The sequence below is a fragment of the Nicotiana sylvestris genome, chromosome 3 (assembly GCF_000393655.2).
Source record: "Nicotiana sylvestris chromosome 3, ASM39365v2, whole genome shotgun sequence".
NCBI lineage: Eukaryota > Viridiplantae > Streptophyta > Magnoliopsida > Solanales > Solanaceae > Nicotiana > Nicotiana sylvestris.
This window is the reverse complement of record NC_091059.1, coordinates 101,774,261-101,794,980: the sequence shown is the minus strand read 5'-3', so window position 1 is coordinate 101,794,980 and position 20,720 is coordinate 101,774,261. Positions and strand designations below refer to the sequence as shown.

At 38.0% G+C, this 20,720-nt stretch overlaps 2 protein-coding genes and 1 long non-coding RNA gene across 6 annotated transcripts; all 3 read right to left on the bottom strand.

Annotated features, from left to right (window-relative positions):
• Positions 1-13,218: 13,218 nt before the first annotated feature.
• Positions 13,219-16,530, bottom strand: LOC104227608 (uncharacterized). 4 transcript variants are annotated; one of them, XR_011405844.1, is made up of 4 exons: positions 16,370-16,530; positions 15,332-15,864; positions 15,057-15,237; positions 13,219-13,495 (listed from the first exon to the last, which is right to left on the bottom strand). It is a non-coding gene; the product is annotated as an uncharacterized lncRNA (long non-coding RNA). The 4 variants fall into 4 exon arrangements; XR_011405843.1 differs by lacking the exon at positions 16,370-16,530 and having other exon boundaries at positions 15,332-15,452; positions 15,811-16,361; XR_011405845.1 differs by lacking the exon at positions 16,370-16,530 and adding an exon at positions 16,287-16,335.
• Positions 16,531-18,390: 1,860 nt separating this feature from the next.
• LOC138887764 (uncharacterized) lies at positions 18,391-18,867 on the bottom strand. The gene has a single exon (XM_070169546.1). It carries the CDS (start codon positions 18,865-18,867, stop codon positions 18,391-18,393), a length of 477 nt encoding a protein of 158 aa, XP_070025647.1.
• Positions 18,868-19,184: 317 nt separating this feature from the next.
• On the bottom strand, positions 19,185-19,730 carry LOC138887763 (uncharacterized). Its single transcript, XM_070169545.1, has one exon. It carries the CDS (start codon positions 19,728-19,730, stop codon positions 19,185-19,187), a length of 546 nt encoding a protein of 181 aa, XP_070025646.1.
• Positions 19,731-20,720: the final 990 nt, after the last annotated feature.

The window sequence follows — 20,720 nt, the reverse complement described above, 5'->3', positions numbered from 1 at the left end:
GGCGAGATCATCCCATATATGCCATCGGGACATTTCCTGATCCATATACCATTCCGAAGCTATCCCTACTAGACTTTCCCCAAAATATGCCATTAGCAGTTCTTCTTTTCCGCCGGCTCCCCGCAATTGGTTGCAGTATTTCTTAAGATGTGCAATGGGGTCACCGTGCCCATCGTATTTCTCGAACTTTGGGGTCTTGAAACCCGCTGGCAGGTGCACGTGAGGGAACATGCATAGGTCGGCGTAAGAGACGCTCTTCTGTCCGCTCAATCCTTGCATATTCTTCAAACTTTGTTCAAGGCTTCTCATTCTCTTGGCAATCTCATTTTGTTCTGCAATTCTGGGGTTCTGATCCTGCCCGGGTGCAAGCTCGCACTGAGGCGGTAGAGGATTAGTGCTGGTAGCGAACCTAGTTGGTTCCATTGAGAACGATGGTGCTTGGAATGTAAAAGAGGATGAGTCAAAGCTTGGCTTGTACGTGGTAGGCTGTGCCGTAATCGGGCAAGGCGATGCAGTAAAGATGTTCATGCTTGCATCAGTGGATGACATTCGGGGATGAGGCTCAGAAGGCGATCCAGCAGAGAAGGCTGAGGTGGCTGGGTACCCGAATGGGGTAGCAGGATAATTTATGGGGACATTAGAAGTCCCACTTGACCTGGAGAATAATTCAGGGAATCCGGGGACGACACTTGGCAGCTCTTTCCCATTATTCCAGTCGTCCAGCATTTCCAACATGCTGAGCCGTAGGATTCTATTTTCCTCCGCAGTTGCGGATTCAGGTGTGAGGACGGCCGAGATAGAACTTTCCTCGAAAACAGGGGTTGTTGACAATGGAACCTCTGAAGACATTTCTACACTTCCTTTTGACCTTGTGAAGTAAGAGTGAGCACTGCTTCTCGACTTAACAAAAGGTAGTTGAACACCCCGCTTTGACCTCGTGAAGTATGAGTGCGAGGCCAGACTTTCACCAAACCAACCGTCTTTTCCAAAAGACCTGGAAGTACTCAACGACAAACGCACGGTTAATTTGAAACAAAATAACAGATAGGCAACCTCACGTTGAGCATGATGCACCTATACAGTTAAGTGAATTCTACATGTTTGCGACGAAAGCATGCGTCATTCCGGCATTCTTTTTAGGCTTCCCTTTTCTTATCATTTTTTTTTCTTTTTGTTTTTCTTTTATGTTCTTTTTTTTTGCGGTAAAAATGCGACCGGATCCGATGAGGATTGCCTATGTATCACGACGCCACGTGAATCAGATCATTACGTAGTTCAAAACACAAATGAAAGAAACACACCTTTATTGTTGAAACGGTCTATTACAAAACTACATTTTGCAAAAGAAAGAGCAAACTTTGAAAATAAACCTAGACTCATCCTAGACTAAATAAACTGATGGGAAAAACAAGCAAAAGATGCTAAGATACAGACTCGACTTATGAGTACATTATGGTTTTGACAATTTGTGTCCGCGGGGCATCGTTCGGCCTCGCCGCGGTCCTAGGTGTGAGATCCCTCTCAAGTTGCTCCAGCTCATGCATGGTCTACTTGACATAACTCATCACTGCCGAGAGGACGGTAACGCTGGTCATGTTCTCACATCGTAGACATCGTCTGGTGATGGCATGGGAAATGGCCTTGATCCTATCTCTGGTTTGCTTCTTCTCTATGAGTAGGCGTTTTATCTGATCGTTACATATCTTGAACACCTGAGCATCCTGTATATGCTGATGTTTTAGTTGCCGTACTTCTAAATTCATCTGGGCCAACGAATCGTACCAGTATCTGCTCTCAATTTGGAAATCCTTGGCCTGATTAGCTGCTTTGATCTCAAGTGTAGCCATCTCTCTCTTTATTTTAGCAACAGTTTTCTCGTGGTCGCCTTCCAATTGATTCAAGTATCGGCGATGCTTATCTGCTCTTGTATCCCACTGTGCCCTGAGCTCCGCTATGACATTTTTAGATTTCTCTAAATCCTCTTGCCATTCCCTGACTTTGCCTTTTAGCCTTTTTATCAACTGCTCATCTGATCGACACCTTGGCTGCTCATCCGCATCCATCCTTATCTGTTTGATCCGGGCTTTGAGCATTTCGTTTTCTTGAATCAACCTGTTTCGTTCTCCCAGATTGGTAGCAACTTGCACGTTGTGATCATATTTCAGGCTTTCTACTTGTTGCTTCAACCTGCTGATTTCGGCGCAATAGCCTCTTTCTTTTGCTAGCCAATCCCACTGTTTTTGCGACGATTCGGCGAAATTCAGGATGTGGGGTCTCTTAGCCGGCCTTTCATGCTCAAGTTCCCTTCTATACCATGCTAGGTAACCTGGCGCCGTCTCTCCTTTGGCTCGATCCCGCACGCAAGTATCTGATTTCAAATATTGACACTCGCTCCAGATTTGGCGAATTTTCGCTTTTGGAAACTGTCCGTCAGGACCTATCTCAATTGTTTGAGCGCCAAGATCTTCCTCATGCGGTACTGTCTGGCATCTTCCGAGCTGTCTCAAAACTCGGCAGGGCGCGTAAGGTTGAATGCTCTTAAGTCCCATTAGTAAGAGATGAGTTCTAGCTGCTGGCATATATATGACCTCATCAACAGGCAACCATCCCAGTGTCCACTGTATTTGGCTGGCAGTAAGAGCTTGAAAGAACGAGGTCCATGCCATGACTCCTTTGGGCAAACTGATATTTTTGGTTCTCGTGTAAAATTCTTCTATGCAAGTCTTTCCCGGGGAACCATGGCTCAAAATCTTGGAACGATGGCAGAGGTGCTCGGTCATCCACATTTGTAGGAGCAAGTTACAACCTTCGAAGAAATTTCCTCCAGCTTTACAAGCTGTAAGAGCTCGAAAGATGTCAGATACCAACATAGGCACGAGAGTACTGTCACTTTGCGTGAGTAAGGTGCTGACGACCCCGGATATCTTTAAATCAATGTTTCTGTCTTTCCTTAGAAATACCAGAAGGCCCAAGAACATCATCATGAAGGCTACCCGTCTGTGTTTGTCCCACTTCTGACGAATACCTTTGCTGCACAGTTTGTTGATTGGATTATTGAATCCTTCTTCATGACCGTATCTATCATATATGAAGCATGGAGTGCAAAAACCGGCAGCCAGATCCGGGTTGTGGACCGTTCTGGGTATCTTCAGTGAATCTAGGAATCGATGTACCGTGACAGCTCTTGGGGCGACCAAGTATTTTTGCCTCAACGGAAGTTCAACATTTCCGATGTACCCAGCCATTTCTTCCAAAGTCGGGGTGAGTATCAGAGAAATGGAAAACATTGTGCGTCGGGTCCCAGTAGGTGACCAAAGCTCTTATGATATCTCCCCGAGGCTGGATTTCCAACAAACCCACGAGACCTTTCAGATATTTCTTAACCTCATTTTGTCCTTCAGCACCTAGATCATTCCACCATAGCCGTAACTTGACAGGGATTTTGGTCATTATTGAAAAATGTTCATTTTGCATCGTGCTCATCCTGCACATTTATTAAGGTGATTTTAACAAAATGACTTGACTCAATAATATTTTTCAAAGGGGACCAAGCTTTGAACACGACCTTTAGGCACTTCGGGGACGAAGATTTTAAGGCCGTGTGGGTCAACTGGACAAAAATACTAAACAAGACCCAAAAGTGGCTGTTTATGCAAAGTCAGCCTTCCAGCGTCCCTTTCGGGAACATTCGGCTATTTATGACAAAACAGCATCACCTGACTCATTTATGACTCTTTTTTTTATCGTTTTTCAAATTAGAAAACTCAAATATTGCCAACACGGCCTTTCAACGCCTCGGTGACGAAGATTTTAAGGCTGTGTGGGTCAACGGGACCAAACCTTTTAAAAAATGACTCAAAGGCGGCCGTTTATGCAAAGTCAGTCTTTCGGCATCCCTTTCGGGAATATTTGGCTATTTATGACAAAAGAACATCACCTGACTTATTTATGACTCTTTTAAAATTTGACACATCCTTTTCTTTTTCTTTTTTTTATTTATTTATTGATTTTGGCTACTTTAGCAAAAATGGGGTTGAACCCGACGAGGGTTGCCTACGTATCTCACATCCGGTGAGAATTAAACCGGCGTAGTTTGGTACATCATGAATAGAGAAAATCAATTAAACCCAGAAAGCAAGAATATTATTTTTTTATTATTTTCTTTCGAAAAGAGATAAAGACTAAAAATTTTTTTTTTTTTAAGGAAGTATTTGGACTATTAGTCTGAATTTATAAAAGAGGTGCTGCGAAAGAAACAACACATTTTTTTTTTGAATTATGAATTTTCAATTTTTTTTTTACTTTTAAATAAATACCCTTTTTGATTTTTAAAAGAAAAGAAAAAATTTTATATGTTTTTTTTAATAAATCAAACTAAAAGACAAATGTTGGTTTTATTCTTTTTTTTTTAGAAAAATTCCGGCGAGGTTGTGACACTACTTGGACATTGGTTTTATTTTCCCAAAATAAGTAATTATCTCCCTACGCTGCTATTTTCCTCTTTTTTTTAGAAACCGGTCAGCATGCGGAACCGAAGCAAATAAATGCGCAAAACAAATAGGATGCAGCAGGGTGGTCTTTTCATTTCAGGTTGCCTGTCCTAGACGGACCCAACCCCTGTGTTGAGCCCCCTAAGTCAAATGCAACATGATGCAAATAAACGTTCCTACTAGGGATCCGGCATGAAGTTTCGTTATACTAGGTTTATACCCTGGGTATTTGTTCTAGACTGTGTACCCGAGCGGACAACTCGAGTCGAGGAGGGGGCTACGTACCGGGGACCCGCGAGATCGTCCGGCTTTGTAACTTGTCCGACTTCTTTCTTATTTCAGGTATCGACACTAACAAAATAGGGAGTCTCGACCAGCGAGCTTCTCCCCGGAGGTAAGAAGAGAAGGGTTTCGGCACAGTTTATATACAGTTCAGATAATATCAAAGCGGTAAAAGACAACATTTAGCACGTTATGCAAGAACATGTAATAAAGATCAGATAATAAAGCCAAATATAACAATTATTCTAAGCTCAAATTCTTGAACCCTGAACCAGTGGTTCTGGGTTAACCTCTCCAGCAGAGTCGCCAGAGCTGTCACACCTCTTTTTTGCGCGCCCGCCCCGAAGGATAAATGCGCGAGGGAGTTTTTCCAATTTAAGTGACAATATTCGAAATGGGATTATTTATTTAATTCAGAGTCGCCACTTGGGAAAGGTTTGGTTTTTGGTGTCCCAAGTCACCGGTTTATCTTGAATCCCAAATCGAGGAAATTTTCGACTTTTCCACATGAAGTCTGCGAACCAGAAATTCTAAGTAAGGAATTCTGTTGACCCGAAGGAAGGTGTTAGGCACCCTCGAATCCCGTGGTTCTAGCACGGTCGCTTAAATTGTTATAATGGCTAAATATCTGATTTAAATACATGTTATGACTTATGTGCTTTTATTAAGTTTAAACCGCCTTTATTATTATCATTTATTTTTAGAATTGCAACTTCGTGAAAATGTATCTCGAACCACGTCGCAATCAATGCACCCGTAATTGTTAAACATATTTCGACTCCGTTGAGATTTGGATTCGGGTCACATCAATGTGCACCCGAGTTTAAAGAAAGTAATTTAATTGAGTCGCGCCTAAAGAGTTTAACGCATTGTTATTTTTGGGGATGGACATGAAATTCGCTAAATGGCCTGTCCCGAATTCTAAATATTTTTATATACACATTTAGAGGGCCCCGCAGCTTGTGCATTTTTGTTTGTCGAGGCTCGTCTCAATTTTAGAAGGGATACCCTAAAGTGACTACATTTCTATTATGTTCAGTCTAAAATAGAAGAAGAAAAATACATGTTAATTTATTTATATGCTCTGGCCTAATCCGGATTCTTATCAATTTCTGATTAATTATTTACAAAAGTGGAGAAAACATTATACTTCATGGAAAAATGCTTTAATTTGACAAAGAAATCACATACGAGCTGACGAAGTACAACACTTAACCCGAACAAACATCCTTGAGTCGAATTTAAATTAAATTGCTTAAACAGGATTAATAGAATTCCTTACCAAAAGGATGCTACCTATGGTGTAAAAAACTTATCTTAAACATGCCTAATAAAATTGCAACCCAATATGTCTAAAAACTGTATTGTATTTTTTGCAAGATTAAAAGGAACTGTCCAACCTATATATTCGAAACATGCTGAAGAACAAATTTAAATTAACAACTATACTAATGATTGCATATTCCATGAATTGTAGTTACATCCTATATACCATTAAATCAATTGCATATTGTGGTTTAAAATCAGCATAAGCTTCGATCAGATACAAACTTACTAATGTACTTCTCTATTGAACTACAAACTAAAATTTACACGATTTAACAACATTTATGAAAAAGGCAGTCAGTAAACAACGGATGATTATAACTCCTTGAGATCTTTCAATTCATGCTTTTCAATGTTATAATCAGCTACACCAATGTGAGACTCGAAATGTGTACCTGGAAATACTGAAAATGCAAAGGAGAAGAGGAAGAAGATAGGGAAATCAGCAGCAGCAAAAACAGAATAGCAGCAGCAACAACAAACGAAACAATTGGAGTAGAATCAAGATCCCAGCTAGACCAAGTCTCAGAGTAAACCAACAAACAACCAGCAGACTCAGTTGGATTTAGAAGAAATCAGTATTGAACAAACAGGTCAAGACCAGTGAAATCAAGACAGCAAAGAAGAATGCAATTTCTAGTTTTGTCTGTCTGTGTTATCAAACAGAGTTCTTTTCCAGTTTTCTGTTTTTCAGAACTTCAACTCTCAATCTCCAAACTAAGTTTTCTGTGTGTATTCTCTTTGTCTCTGTCTGTGTGTGTGTATCTATGTCTATCTTAAGGTCTGTATGCTTGTCTATCTGTGTATGTGTATGTATTCCGGTGCTTTTAAACTGATGGAAGTCCTTCCCTTTTATAAGCCTCAAATCACCCCTTTAACAGCCTGTTAGACAATCAGAACAAACCTCCCATGTGCTACCCTCTTTTCAGATTCCACTTAGCTATTTAAGTATAAACACCCCCCCCCTGATATTCCCTGGCAGACTTACTCTTTTAAACGATGTTTAATACTTCTTAAACTAAAGCAGGGTATGGGAAGCAGAATATAATCTGACAGCATATGCTGTCAAACTATTTTAAATCAAAAGCCTTTATGCAGGACCCAGGTTGTACACAAATGCACCTGTGGTGCACAAATGCACATGTTGTGCACAAGTGCACATGCCCTCCAATTTCAGAACTGTAACTAAACAAAACATTCATTTTACATTTCTGATTAAATTAACAATTATAAGTACTAAACTCAGTTCCTAATTGATTCAGGCAATGCTTAGCAGAAGCAAGTCAATTTGTTATTGTTCAGGCAGCTGAAACTAATTGACGACACATGTCGACTCGACTATATTAATCATAACATGTACAATTGTAGCCAAAAATCAGAAATCCAAGAGTATCACATAAGGGGTTCAGATTGCAATGTTAATACAGAATGGCCCTGGGAACTAATTGAACGAACCAATTCAAATTCATTTGACTGTACAGCTTACACATACACATTATCAGTGAATAGAAGAGGGACTTAATCAAACACGTAGGTTCAGGCAAGGTGGACAGGATACATTTGGTAAAATTCAAAACACAAATTACACAAAACATGAACAGCCCTTTAATCAGCACATGGACTAAAAATAAAGAAAAAGGAAAACAAAAACTCACCTTAAATCCCGAAAAATCAAAAGTCTTAGCTTGGATTCGAACAGACCCTTCTCAGGGTTGAACGGACTTTAATCGAAGTGTTTCTCAAATGAGAAACACTTCGATTAAGGTCCATTAGACCCTAATCTCTTGGTTTGAACAGGCACGGGACAGGCACGAGGAAACCTAGGGTTCTAGAAGGCAGATTTGGGTTTTGGGCTTTCTTGGTTAGATTTAGACCAAACCAAGCATGGTTTGGTCACGAGGGGGGTCCGGGGACTATCTGGTATGAAACTGGGGTGCATCGGTGTAGATCGAGTTTTGCTCAAATCTTCAAATGAAGATTCGAGAACCTAGGGGATGATTCGAACTAAACGGCCAACGGATCAATGTTCAGGGTGGTGATGGGGTCCTATGGTGTTCAAGTAGAGGTCACCGGCGTTCATGCCGCCGGGTTTCTGGTGAAGGATAAGGGGGGTGGCTAGGGTTTCGTGGGGAAGGGGATGAGGACGAAGGCTGGGGTCTTGGATGGGGGGCAGGGTACGAGTGGGAGCTTATATATGGAGTGGATGAACGGATCCTGGCCGTCGGATGAGACACGATGAAGGGCCAGGATCCTTCAACTAATAGGAAACGGTGTCGTTTCAAAACTAGAGGGGGTTGGGTCGGTCCGGGTGGAATGGGTCGGGTTTTGTTTATGGGTTATGGGGAAGTGATCATGGCCGTTGATCAACCTGAGATCAACGGCCCAGATCAGACCAGGTTAAAACGGTGTCGTTTGGAAGCTCTGGGTGTCGGCTGTTGTGGACCGGGTTACACAGGGGTTTTGGGTTTGAGTTTTGGGCCTCGAATTTAAAATGAAAATGAGCCCAAACTGATTTTCAACCCAATTCTGCATTCTCTTTTATTTTATATATATTTTTTATTTTATTTTTAAAAAACAAAACCCAAGTAAATCAAATTAAAATTAAATAGACACTTAATACAATTATTTGCACACACATATTAAAATATTTGAAGCAGGTAAAATCAAACAAAACAAAAATCACGGACAAAGATGCCTATTTATGATTTTCTATTTAACAACCGGATTACGGTTCAAATTACGCATGACACATACATTTTTTTTGTATTTTGTTTTAATAAAATAAAAATGGGCAAAAATCATAAATAATTAACAAAGTGCCATGTAATATCCAAAAAATTGTACAGCAGGACCATTTGTTATTATTTTTATTTCTTTTGGAGCGATTGTCGCGTAAAACAAAAATGACGTGCTCACAACTACAGCAGGAAAACACCTTGGAAGCAACCGTGGGACATTCAAGAATATAGCATATAACTTGTTGTTTTTCTTCTTTTGAATAAGAAAACGAATGAGTGGAAATGTACTCAAATAACAAAAACTTCAGCCAACACTAAGTTTACGCGAAAAACTTCAGCTAAAACATGCTGAAGTTCAGCAAATAGAGAATAAAACTTCAGCTAGTAGAATGCTTAAGTTCAGCAATTACAAACAACTTCAGGCCCGTCTACCAGAAGTTTACGCGAAAAGTAGGTACGCTTACAAATTTTTTTGCAAAACGAGTATAAATTAAAACGTGACCCAAAAAGCGAGTATAGATGCAAATCCCCATTAAAGACCTATGTTTGATACTTTGTTTATTTTGTTGGGCCTGAGACACACAGGTTGTATCTCATAAGGGCAATGACGAAAATGGCCCTTATATTTGTAGTTGTCCCTTACATATTTTTTTGTTTTAGTCTATTAAGTTTATCAAAAGTGAGCACATTTTTTCCTTGTGTTGAAATTTAACTGGAACTGTGGAAAACAAAAACGAAAATTTAATGGAAACTCACATTTGGAGGTGTAGTTTTGACAATTTTTGCTATTTTGGTCTATTTTTGTGTCAGTGAAGTTTTTTTCAGGTGTGGTTTTTGCTATTTTTGGTCTACTTTTTGTGTATGGTGCAGTTTTTGGTGTTCCAATTTTTAAAATTTGGCGGAACTTTCCAATCTTTCTGATTAAATCTTATTTATAGTTCATGTTAAATTGAATAGCTAGAGCTTGTCAAAGATTTGACAGCCAAAAGTGCTCACTTTTGAAAAATTTAAAGGCGTCCGCAGTACATCTAATTAAGGGATTATTTTTTATCTGCTTTCAAACATAAGGGACCATTTGTGTCATTTTTTCTATCTCATAAGCAATTTGACATCATTTCTCGTTTTGATGGAGATAAAGTGCGGAAAAATGGATAAAATAAAGATCCCATGGATGGAAATGAAATGAGAGAGGAAATCAATGTTGAGAAAAATTTTAATGTATTTTTTGGGCATTTAATTAGCTTAGTTCAGTTCCAAATATCCATGACATATTAGACAACGGTTAACAATAACTCAATAAGTAACAATATATTTCGTTGTTAAATCTATATATTCCCTTCGATCTATATTAGTTGTCGAGTTTCCTTTTTATATGTCCCTTAAGAAATCTATATCTATATATAATATAAAGCTAGGCATAGACAAGATGATGTGGCACCTCTCTATGGCCTAGAAGATCATTTATTTTTTTTCTCCTTTTTTTGATTTTTTTGGCTTTTTGCCTAATTCTTTTAATAACAAATTCAATATATTTCTCTCATATTCTTCATTAATGACACTTATTGCTAATGAGCAATCACTACATACGTTCAAATATTAAAACAAAATGAGGCCCATCTTAAGTGCAGCTACCGCTACAATCCCATCTAAAGTGAACAGATGCATATTTTCAATCAAGAAGTTGTCCCAATTGAAAACATCGTTATATTGGAGAGTACGTAATCCTACAAATCTTGATTTTCATGTATAAGGTTTCATGGATATGTGGGCGTTAATTTATCTCATGTGAATTTTTTGTTGGAAGATGCAAAAGGTTTACCTCAACTGGACAAGTAGAAACTCCCTCTACAAGAAGAAGATATGAAAAATGTAATTTTTCTTTTAAATTAATGTGCATATGCTTTGTAGGAAAGAATGATGTATAGGCTTACTATTTGTCTCTTTTTTCGATAGTTTCTTTGCTAAACGTGAATGGTTAGAGGTTTGGTTGATATCCCCTCGAACATAAGTAACATTTTTTATTTATCAACATGTATGAGTCAAGCATATCCCCTCCCCCAGACCCACATCAAAGAGATGACAACCTAAGTAAGGTAATGGCTTATTATAGAAAAAAGGTTGGAGCCATAAATTACAACAGAAAATCTAGCAGGTATTTTTTTTTTGGTTTGTAATTAGACCATACTTTATTCCTAATCTGTTTCTAAATAATGCTTACCCGTTTTGTTTAATTCTATGGATTTCTATAATAAGTCAAGAAAATTTCTAATTATACAAAGGTACAATTCTGCTCTTAAGTTTTATCGTTGTTTGCTAATTTTATAGGACTCGTATTGCCCTATCCAGTATAAATGTGTACTAATTTTCAAAGTAGTGTTTCCTTTGATTCGTTTAAAAATTTTGTTTTCTAAATTTAATTATCTTATTTTTCACTTTAAAGTGTTTATATCATTGCTGTTCTTTTTCTCATGTTGTGTACGTTTCACGAGCGTTGCAGTAGAGACTACAGTGTCACAACATAACCTTTTCGGACATAGGACTGTTCAAATGACTCGGTGTTACATTCTTTCTATATTCACTTATGTTCTTGAATTTTATTTGAATCTCATTCTTTAGCTGGGTTTTTTTAGTCTTCAATAACTAGAATATATATCTTGAAGTTTCACAATGATGTATCTCAGGTACTTCAAATTAACAAATATAGTTTTAGTTTAGAACTGGGTTATTTATCACTTGTATGAGATGTTGATATTTTGTTGTTGTATGTGGGCAAGTAAAAGATATGTGAATTAGACTTTGGTAAATTTATTTACTTAGCATAGTTTATCTTCATATATATCAACTACCTTTTTTCCAAATATATCTTAATATTTTTTAGACTTTAAATTTTTTGACATATAAACGGATGGTCTTATTTTGACAAGACAAGTTATTAACTTGTGTTAAAATACTGCATTATATTGTATTATTTGATGAACACAATGTTTGGATAGATCGTATTGTTTGTCGTCGTTTCATGATGCCACGCATTAACAATATGAAGAATAAACTTGTAATATTACAAAAAAAAACCAGGATAAGGAGTAGAATTATTATATAAAAAAAGTAGGGTAAATGAAAAAATATAATTATTTAATAATAAGGAAGGGCAAGATGAGAGAGAGAAAAAAAAAGCAAAGAAACATACAATAAAATTTAAGTAATAATCAAAACAAACATTGCATTTAAAGTAACAATACGATATGATACAATAAGTAACAACCATCCAAAAAAGCGGTAAGAGCCGCTTCATAGGCTTTTTGTGCTAATTAAAATAAATTAATTTTAAAGTGTTTGGGAAAACTGTAAAGTTGCTCTACTTCATACAATTTAAATCTCCTTGACGCAGTATGAGATCATGCATTATTTATAAATCGATGTGTTAAACTATATATAGTGTGTGTGTATATATAAAGTTGGACATAGAAAAGGTGATGTGATATCTCTTCTAAGGTCATCATTTTTACTTATCCTTTTCTCATATTTTTTTTGCAATTTCACTCCATTCTTTCTATTTAATTATTTTAAAAAAAAATCCAAAATCTATGTATTAGTAAAGAAACAATCGGTTAGAAAATTCAAAAGTCATTATCAAAAGTTACAACCATTATTTATAGTCCAAAAGTCTATAGGTATGCTTTACTAAAAGTTATAACCGTTGCTAATATTAATAACCATTATTAGTATCTTTAAATTAGACCCATTTTTATTATGATTTATGGATCATTATTCATTATGCATGATTTGTTTTCCTCCTTATTAGAAAAGAGCAAGTGAGAACGGTTTAACTTTAAGCCTTTGAATTTTAGAATTCTCATCATCTCAAGGTTGAAAATGAAATCATCTGTAGATGTTTTTGCTTTGATATCTTTTAATCCAACAGGTTATTTGTTAATGATATCAACCTGATTTATGTTTGAAGGAGGCAAGGGGACAACCAGAGACACTACAAGAAATCAAACTTTTTTGCAGCGACTAAAATCGCCACTAAATATCATAAAGTCGCCACATAAACATTTAGTGGCGACTACAGGGTTGCTGCAAAGTAAACCCGTAACTAAATGTTCTTTGTAACGACTCCTTGGGGTCGCCACAAAAAATGCACATATGTGGCGACTTTACTCGCCCCAAAAAGTAAGGAAAAGTTCGCCAAAAGACTGTTAGGTCGCTACAGATGAAGACTTTAGTGGCGACTATACAAAAAACTGTAACACTTTCAATGGTAACTCTTAATTGCCACAATTTCCTGGGTTTAGTGACGACCATAGTCGCCACCAATTGTATTTGTCTTTTTAAAAAAAAATAGCTGCAACAATATTACTACCAATATTGCACAAAGGTAATAGGGCAACTCATCAACATTAGAAGAGACAACAGTAAAGACATTTATCAAACAAAATAACATAGGAAATTTTTAATAAAAATTCATAACATGTTGTAATTGTGCATAAACATGAAAACAAAAGGCAAAATAAGATGTCTTCAAGTTTCGCCTTTGCTAGCATCATTTTCTCTTGAAGTCCTGAGACGCGGCATACAAGCCCAAGCCTCACTATATATGCCCAATAAAAATCTAAAGGTCGTTCAAGTCAGGTATATGCTTATCTAAAATCTACATACCTGAAAAAATGAAATTGAATAGCTTGTCATTACATATATCTATCACAGAAAACTAAACGTCTTTTCTGCCAATTTCCTTTCATAACGACCACAATAAAGCTCATTCATGAATAAATTGTCAACAATGAAGTAATAAAAATAATTACATGTCAATGAAAAAAGCTTTATTAGAAACACAACAGAAGAACATTTATCTTTTACATTAAATTATTATAGCATTTTTCTGTTTAGTTTTAATTAGAGTAACTACGTTTTGCAGTGCATAGCAATATGTTCAAGGACAACAGGCCTTCTAGTGCCACATTCTCCTGAAACAATCTAGCTAATAAAAAATATTTTTGATAATATGAATGAATAGATAAAAAAAAATTATAACGCTTGGGTAACTGAAGATTGGTTATGAGTAGATCCATACCTTCTATTTCTTCCTTACTCTTCATTTCAAGTTTCAATTTAGATTTACAAGCATTAGGAACAATTTTCCTTTGAGATTCAACAAGAGACTTAAAGATGTAAGCTTAAAAAGTTTGTCAAACTATCTGGCAAGACCAAATTTATCAAGTATGATTGTTGTGGCATGTAGGGGTCCAACTAAACAAGACACTTCAAATATGTAGAATTAACCAACTACTGTTTGAAAGCCACACTTTCTAACAAAGTATTACAAAAATATATATGTGCACTCATGCATAACAGTTATCTTTAAGAAAAAGTCAAATTAGAAAAATAAGAACACGCTCAATAACGTAAAGAGAGAACTAAGAAATGTAACAAAACTCTTGGTTTTCACGATAATGGAGGTGTTATATGTTTAAGAGTCCTGATAAATGGAGCAAACCGAAAAAATCATAATCAGCGGATGCATCTATATTTTATCTAATTACTAAAGTGAGCCACTAAATTTTAACAGAAGAAAAACAAGGGAGAAAAGGTTCGACAAGATAGTGCTAGGAACTATGTACTAAAATGGTTCATACTTGTCAAGCAGCCAATAATATATCACAACAAAATTGGGTTATCTTCTCCATATGCATAGTAACATGAATTTGTTCTCATTACCAACCTACACTAAGAAACAAAAATAATTGCAAACTTCACCTCAAGGTCTTGAAAATCACATATAGCATTAACTAGGAAGAGAGCACATCCTTCTTATGAGTAGAAAAGAGAAAAGAAAGAAAAACAAGGCAGCGAGAAGAAAATAGAAACAACAAATGTATATCTAAACCATTCTAACATCAGTACATCATCAAAGATCCAAATCTAGAAACACATTGTGGAGGCCATAATTTTCCCTGTCGTGCCACTGGAATTACTCTATAACAAAATGAAAAAGAACAAAGAAAACACTCTAGATGGAGGAAAAAAGGATAATGTATAACCAGATGGAAGGACTAACTCCAACATACACAAAAAAGCAACAAAAATAGCAGGTTCATTTTACTAGAACATCTTCAAAAAATCAAAAGAAAAATTACTATAAGAACATCTTCACAAACAAAGAAGACACTCTAGATGGAGCAAAAAAGGTATAATGTATAACCAGATGGAGGATTTATACTTTGATATGCTCCACAAAATCATATTCCACTCTTTCCTTGGATTTGATCTAGCTCGAATGAAGCTATTGATGCAGCAACTGACGGTAAAGGGTGGCCCGTGGTCCACTTAAGCATTGTATGCTCAGGTGTGTGAGGAGGATTAAGAGCTACACAATAAGGCCGCGCTGTCTCACCAAGATTCTGAAGGTTTACTTTCAAAGAAAAGAGGCCAGTTAATAAGAGAAAAGACTTTTGTGCTGAAGAACATTACAAATGGTTCTGATGCATCGCATACCTGGAGTATATTGAGGCAATATGTCACGCATGTTTTATCGTTCATTGTTCCAAGAAAATTTCATGCACTTCATGCTGCTGGGTTGCGATGCAGGAAAGTTGTCACAGTGAAGGTAATATTACTGTCGTAGAGGAATAGAAATGAGTGTTCATTTTGACATCATAAAATCTTTGTAACACTATGGTTTAAAATACCAACTCACTTCTTTCAAACAAAGCAGCAAGAGAAGAAATTCTAAGAATTTATCAAGAATATACATTCTCTTCAACATTATATTCAGCATTTTGCACGGTGTTCATGAGTAGAATTCATTCACTAATTTCAGAGGCAGTTGCTAACTCTATTTCTACCTTCAAAAAGCACTTTCAGATTAACCTTAGAAATTTAGTCGGTTGAGTTGTTAACCAATATATAACAAAATGGCAAATTTGAGAAGAAATCACTAGATCGAATGAAATTGCGATTATGATAATTCTTACCACCTGAACTTGCTCCGACATTGAACCAACAGAACATATTAATGAGAACTAATACTGAAACAATAACAAAAATTAGTAATCACTTGTTTCTCAACATAAAACTAACTGAAGCTTACCTAATGAAAGAAAGTAGCATCGAACAGAGAAACAACAAAAAATTAGACCCTCAGTAGTTAATACCCTCACTGACTGGAGCACAAATAAGCTCTTTTCCTTGAAACTAAATGAGAAATTCTACTTTTGCTTTGCAAAAGCCTGAATTCTTTACCTTTTTTTTTTCCTTTTCTTCTAAACATATATGAATCTAAAACTTATATGTACAGTAGAACATAAATCAAAACAAAAAATTAAACCATTAAAATAGGAATTGAGGAAAATCACTACACTCCTAAGCATGCATTAACTCTAGCAAACGGTAAAGAGAAGAAAAACTTGAAATATCGAAATTAAGCATGCATTCTCGAAAAATAGTTTACCTTTACCCTTAGCAAACGATTTAAAAGAGGGATTTGGGAAACAAGGATTACCACATAAAAGTATTGGGGGAAAGAGGCATTACCAGCCGATGAAGAGACCTCACTTTGTCCTAATTCGTGGAGAGAGTTATGAGAGAGACTGATGGAGACTAAAATTTTTGGCCTAAAATTTTGTTATTCGCGGGAGTCAAAAATTTTCACCTAGAGTGGCATGTACTAGCAGCGACTCCTTAAAATCTGCCACTGATTGTGGAACTTCTGTAGCGACTTGACTTGTCGCTGCTAAAACTGCAACTTTCAGCGGCAATTAGATTAATCGCCACTAAATCCTTAATTTTAGGTGCGACTTCTATTTGTCGCCACTAAAAGTACCTTTTCTTGTAGTGGGAGGAGGAAAGTTTGAAAAAAATATATAAGTAGAAAAACTAATTCGATTTTTTAAATATTAATATATTCATATAAGATGAAGTGGGGAGTACTTTAGATTGAATGCGTGGATTAAATGTCTATACCTCCATTTTATATATGATAATGATTTTTTTTTTTTGTATTTTCCATTTTCTTCCATTAAATCTATGATTTTAGTATTTATAAAAAAATTATTTTTATAATCGCGCGAATCGCGAGCAAGTACGCTAGTTATATATTAATAGAAGGGGTTTTGACTACACTATCCTTACTTATACGCTTAAATCTTAATCATTCAACATATTAGTCTCTCTTCAACAAATTGTTCTCTTTATTTATGTGCCTTATCGGTCAATAAAATACTCACTTTAATATGTGCAAGTCGGCTGATGCAAATGAAAGACTTCACTGGCCATATTGCACCAAAACGTTGCAAACTAAGTATGCAAATTGAACGTTTTCTAAATTGAGCTCTTATATTTGAATCTTCAACTTTCTCCAATTGGTCTTCAACTATTTTCATTGAATCTTCAACTTTAATATTCTCTAAACCTTCTAAATTTTTAACTTCTTTAGCAGAATCTTCAACTTCAATGCTTACTGTAGCTTCAACTTACGAATCAGCTTTAGTACTCTCTCCATATTTTTGTTAAGTATATTTCATAGTAATGGAATTTGTTTTAACCTCATATAAGATATTGAAATATATAGGGAATAGTTAAGATCTGAATCAATTAAATGCATTCACAAGAATAGTAATGGATTTGACTAAGAGTGTGGGGGTGGGTGGGGTGATAGAGGGTGGGTGGGTAGGGTTTGGTTTGGGTGGGGTGTGGGGAGTTGATAGGAAAAATAGTTTCCTCCAATTGGAGGAAAATGAATTCATGAGGAAAATGTTTTGCTAAACATTTAAACCAAAAAAAAAAAAAAACAACCTAGTAAAATCCCACCAATAGGCTCTGGGGAGGGTAGAGTGTACGCAGACCTTACCCCTATCCCGGAAGGGGGGTAGAGAGGCTGTTTCCGGTAGACCCTCAGCTAAGAGACAATAAATTTGTGACAACAAAAACCCAAAAAATAATATCAGCAACGTGAGAGACAGCAAATAAATGGAAAACCAGTAATACAAATATTATGCAAAAGTGTGAAAACATAACATAAATCACTAGCAGTGCTAGACAAAACCCTATTATACTAGCTGGTACAAAGAGGGAAACCGGGACAAAGAGAAAACCGCTGACTACCCCTTAACCTAAAATCCTAATGCTCGACCTCCACACCTTCCTATCAAGAGTCATGTCATCGAAAATCTGGAGTTGCGCCATGTCCTATCTGATTACTTCGCCCCAATACTTCTTAGGCCGTCATCTACCTCTTCTCATTCCTGCCAAAGCTAACCACTCACACCTCCTAAACGGGGCATCTAGGCTTCTCCTCTGCACGTTCCCGAACCATCTAAGTCGTGCTTCTGCCATCTTGTCGTCCACTGGAGCCATGCCCACCTTCTCCCGAATATCTTTATTCCTAATCCTATCTAGCCTAGTGTGCTCATACACATCTCAACATTCTCATTTCTACTACTTTCATCTTCTAGATATGTGAATTCTTGACTGGTCAACACTCAGCCCCATACAACATGGCTGGTCTAACCACCGCTCTATAGAACTTACCTTTGAGTTTCGGTGGCACATTTTTGTCACACAGGACTCCAGACGCTAACCTCCATTTCATCCACCCCACTACGATGCATAAAATCTCCGTCAATCTCCCCATCTCCCTGGATAATTGACAGTAAGTATTTAAAATTTTCTCTCTTTAGGATGACCTGTGAGTTAAGCCTCACTTCCACGTCCGCTTCCCCCGTCACGTCGCTGAACTTACATTCCACATATTCCGTCTTAGTCCTACTCAACTTGAAATCTTTAGACTCTAGGGCCTGCCTCCATACCTCCACTCTCTCATTAGCGCCTCGCATCTTATCAATTAGAACTATATCATCAGCGAACAGCATACACCATGGCACCTCTCCTTGAATATGGTGTGTCAGTGCGTCCATCGCTAGGGCAAATAATAACGGGCTGAGCACAGATCCTTGGTGTAACCTTATAACCACCGGAAAAGGCTCTGAGTCACCTCCCACAGTCCTAACCCGAGTCATAGCTCCATCATACATATCCTTTATCGCCCTAATAAGCCACCGGCACACCTTTCACCTCCAGACATATCTAAAGGACATCCCTAGGGACCTTGTAATACGCCTTCTCTAGGTCAATAAACACCATATGCAAATCCCTCTTCCTATCCCTGTATTGTTCCACCAACCTCCTGATAAGGTGGATAGCTTCCATAGTAGAACAACCCGGCATGAACCCGAACTGGTTTTTCGATATAGACACCGCCCTCCTTATCCTCCCTTCCACCACCCTTTCACAAACTTTCATGGTATGACTTAGTAACTTGAGATCCCTATAGTTGTTACAATTCTGGATATCACCTATGTTTTTGTACACCGTAACCATTATACTTAAAGTCGCGGTGACTCTTGGAGTGCCCCAATTTCCCTAACACAATGTTTCCATCCCCCTCTTCATTCAGAAGTTTATGAAAGTACGACTGCCATCTTTTCTTAATCTGGGCCTCTTCCATCAATACTCGACCTTCCTCGTCTTTGATGCACCTCACTTGATCCAGGTCGCAAGCCTTCTTCTCTCTTGCTTTGGCCAGCTGAAATAACTTCTTGTCCCCACATTTTCCCCCAAGTTCCTTATACAGCCGACCAAATGCAGCAGTCTTAGCCTCTGTGACCGCTAATTTTGCCTCCTTCCTAGCCTCCTTATATCTTTCTCTGTTCACTTTCCTCTGATCCTCGTCGGTGATCTCTACTAACTTAAGGTAAGCCGCTTTCTTGGCTTCCACTTTACCTTGGACCACGTCATTGCACCACCAGTTACCTCGGTGCCCGCCAGAGTAACCTTTCGAAACTCCCAACACCTCTCTCGCTGTCTCTCTTATATAGTCCACCGCCACCGTCCACATAACGCGAGTGTCCCCACTACTCTTTCAGGCACCCATAGTCGACCGCCACCCCTCCAACTCCCGCGCATTATCCTTAGACAAAACTCCCCACCTGATCCTCGACTAACCCCGTACAAACCTTTTCTTCCTCTTCATCAAGATACCGACGTCCATCACCAGGAGCCTATGTTGGGTTGCGAGGTTCTCACTCGGGATCACCTTGCAATCCTTGCACAACCCACTATCACGCCTCCTGAGGAGGAGATAGTCAATCTGAGTCTTAGCCACCATACTCCGAAAAGTAACCAAATATTCCTCCCTCTTCGGAAACATAGAGTTCATGATCACCAACTCAAAAGCTCACGATCACCGGTGAGGTACGACGCCCGTTCCTATCACCAAAGCCAAAGCCACCGTGCACCTCATCATAGCGACTAGCAGACGACCCAATATGACCATTGAAATCCCCTCCTAGGTGAAATACCCCGCACCACCTCATCTGGCGCCTCCTAGAAGCACCTTTTAATCTCCTCGTCCAAGCCCGTTTGCAGCGCGTAAGCGCTAATGACATTCAGAGTGCTCCTTCCAACTACTAACTTAATCGACATCAATCTGTCATTCACCCTCCTAACCTCTACCACCGACTCTCTGAGCTCCCTATCCACCAAAATGCCCACTCCGTTCTTGCCCTTCATGACTCCGGAGAACCACAATTTATACCCATCTGCATTCCTCGCCTTCGATCCTACCCACCTAGTCTCCTACACACACGTAATGCTGACCCTCCTCTTCTGGAGAATCTTCGTCAGCTCTATAGACTTACCCATCAATGTCCATATATTCCACGATCCAATTCTCAACCTACAGGCGCCCTTGTTCCATTTACCCCCTTTGGACCTCGTCCCACCCCCTGACCCTTACCCTACCCCCTCCCCACCATCTGACCTCCCCGAGGACATGACCCTACTCTGCCATTACAAACCACAGTCTCTATACCTACGTAGGGCTAAA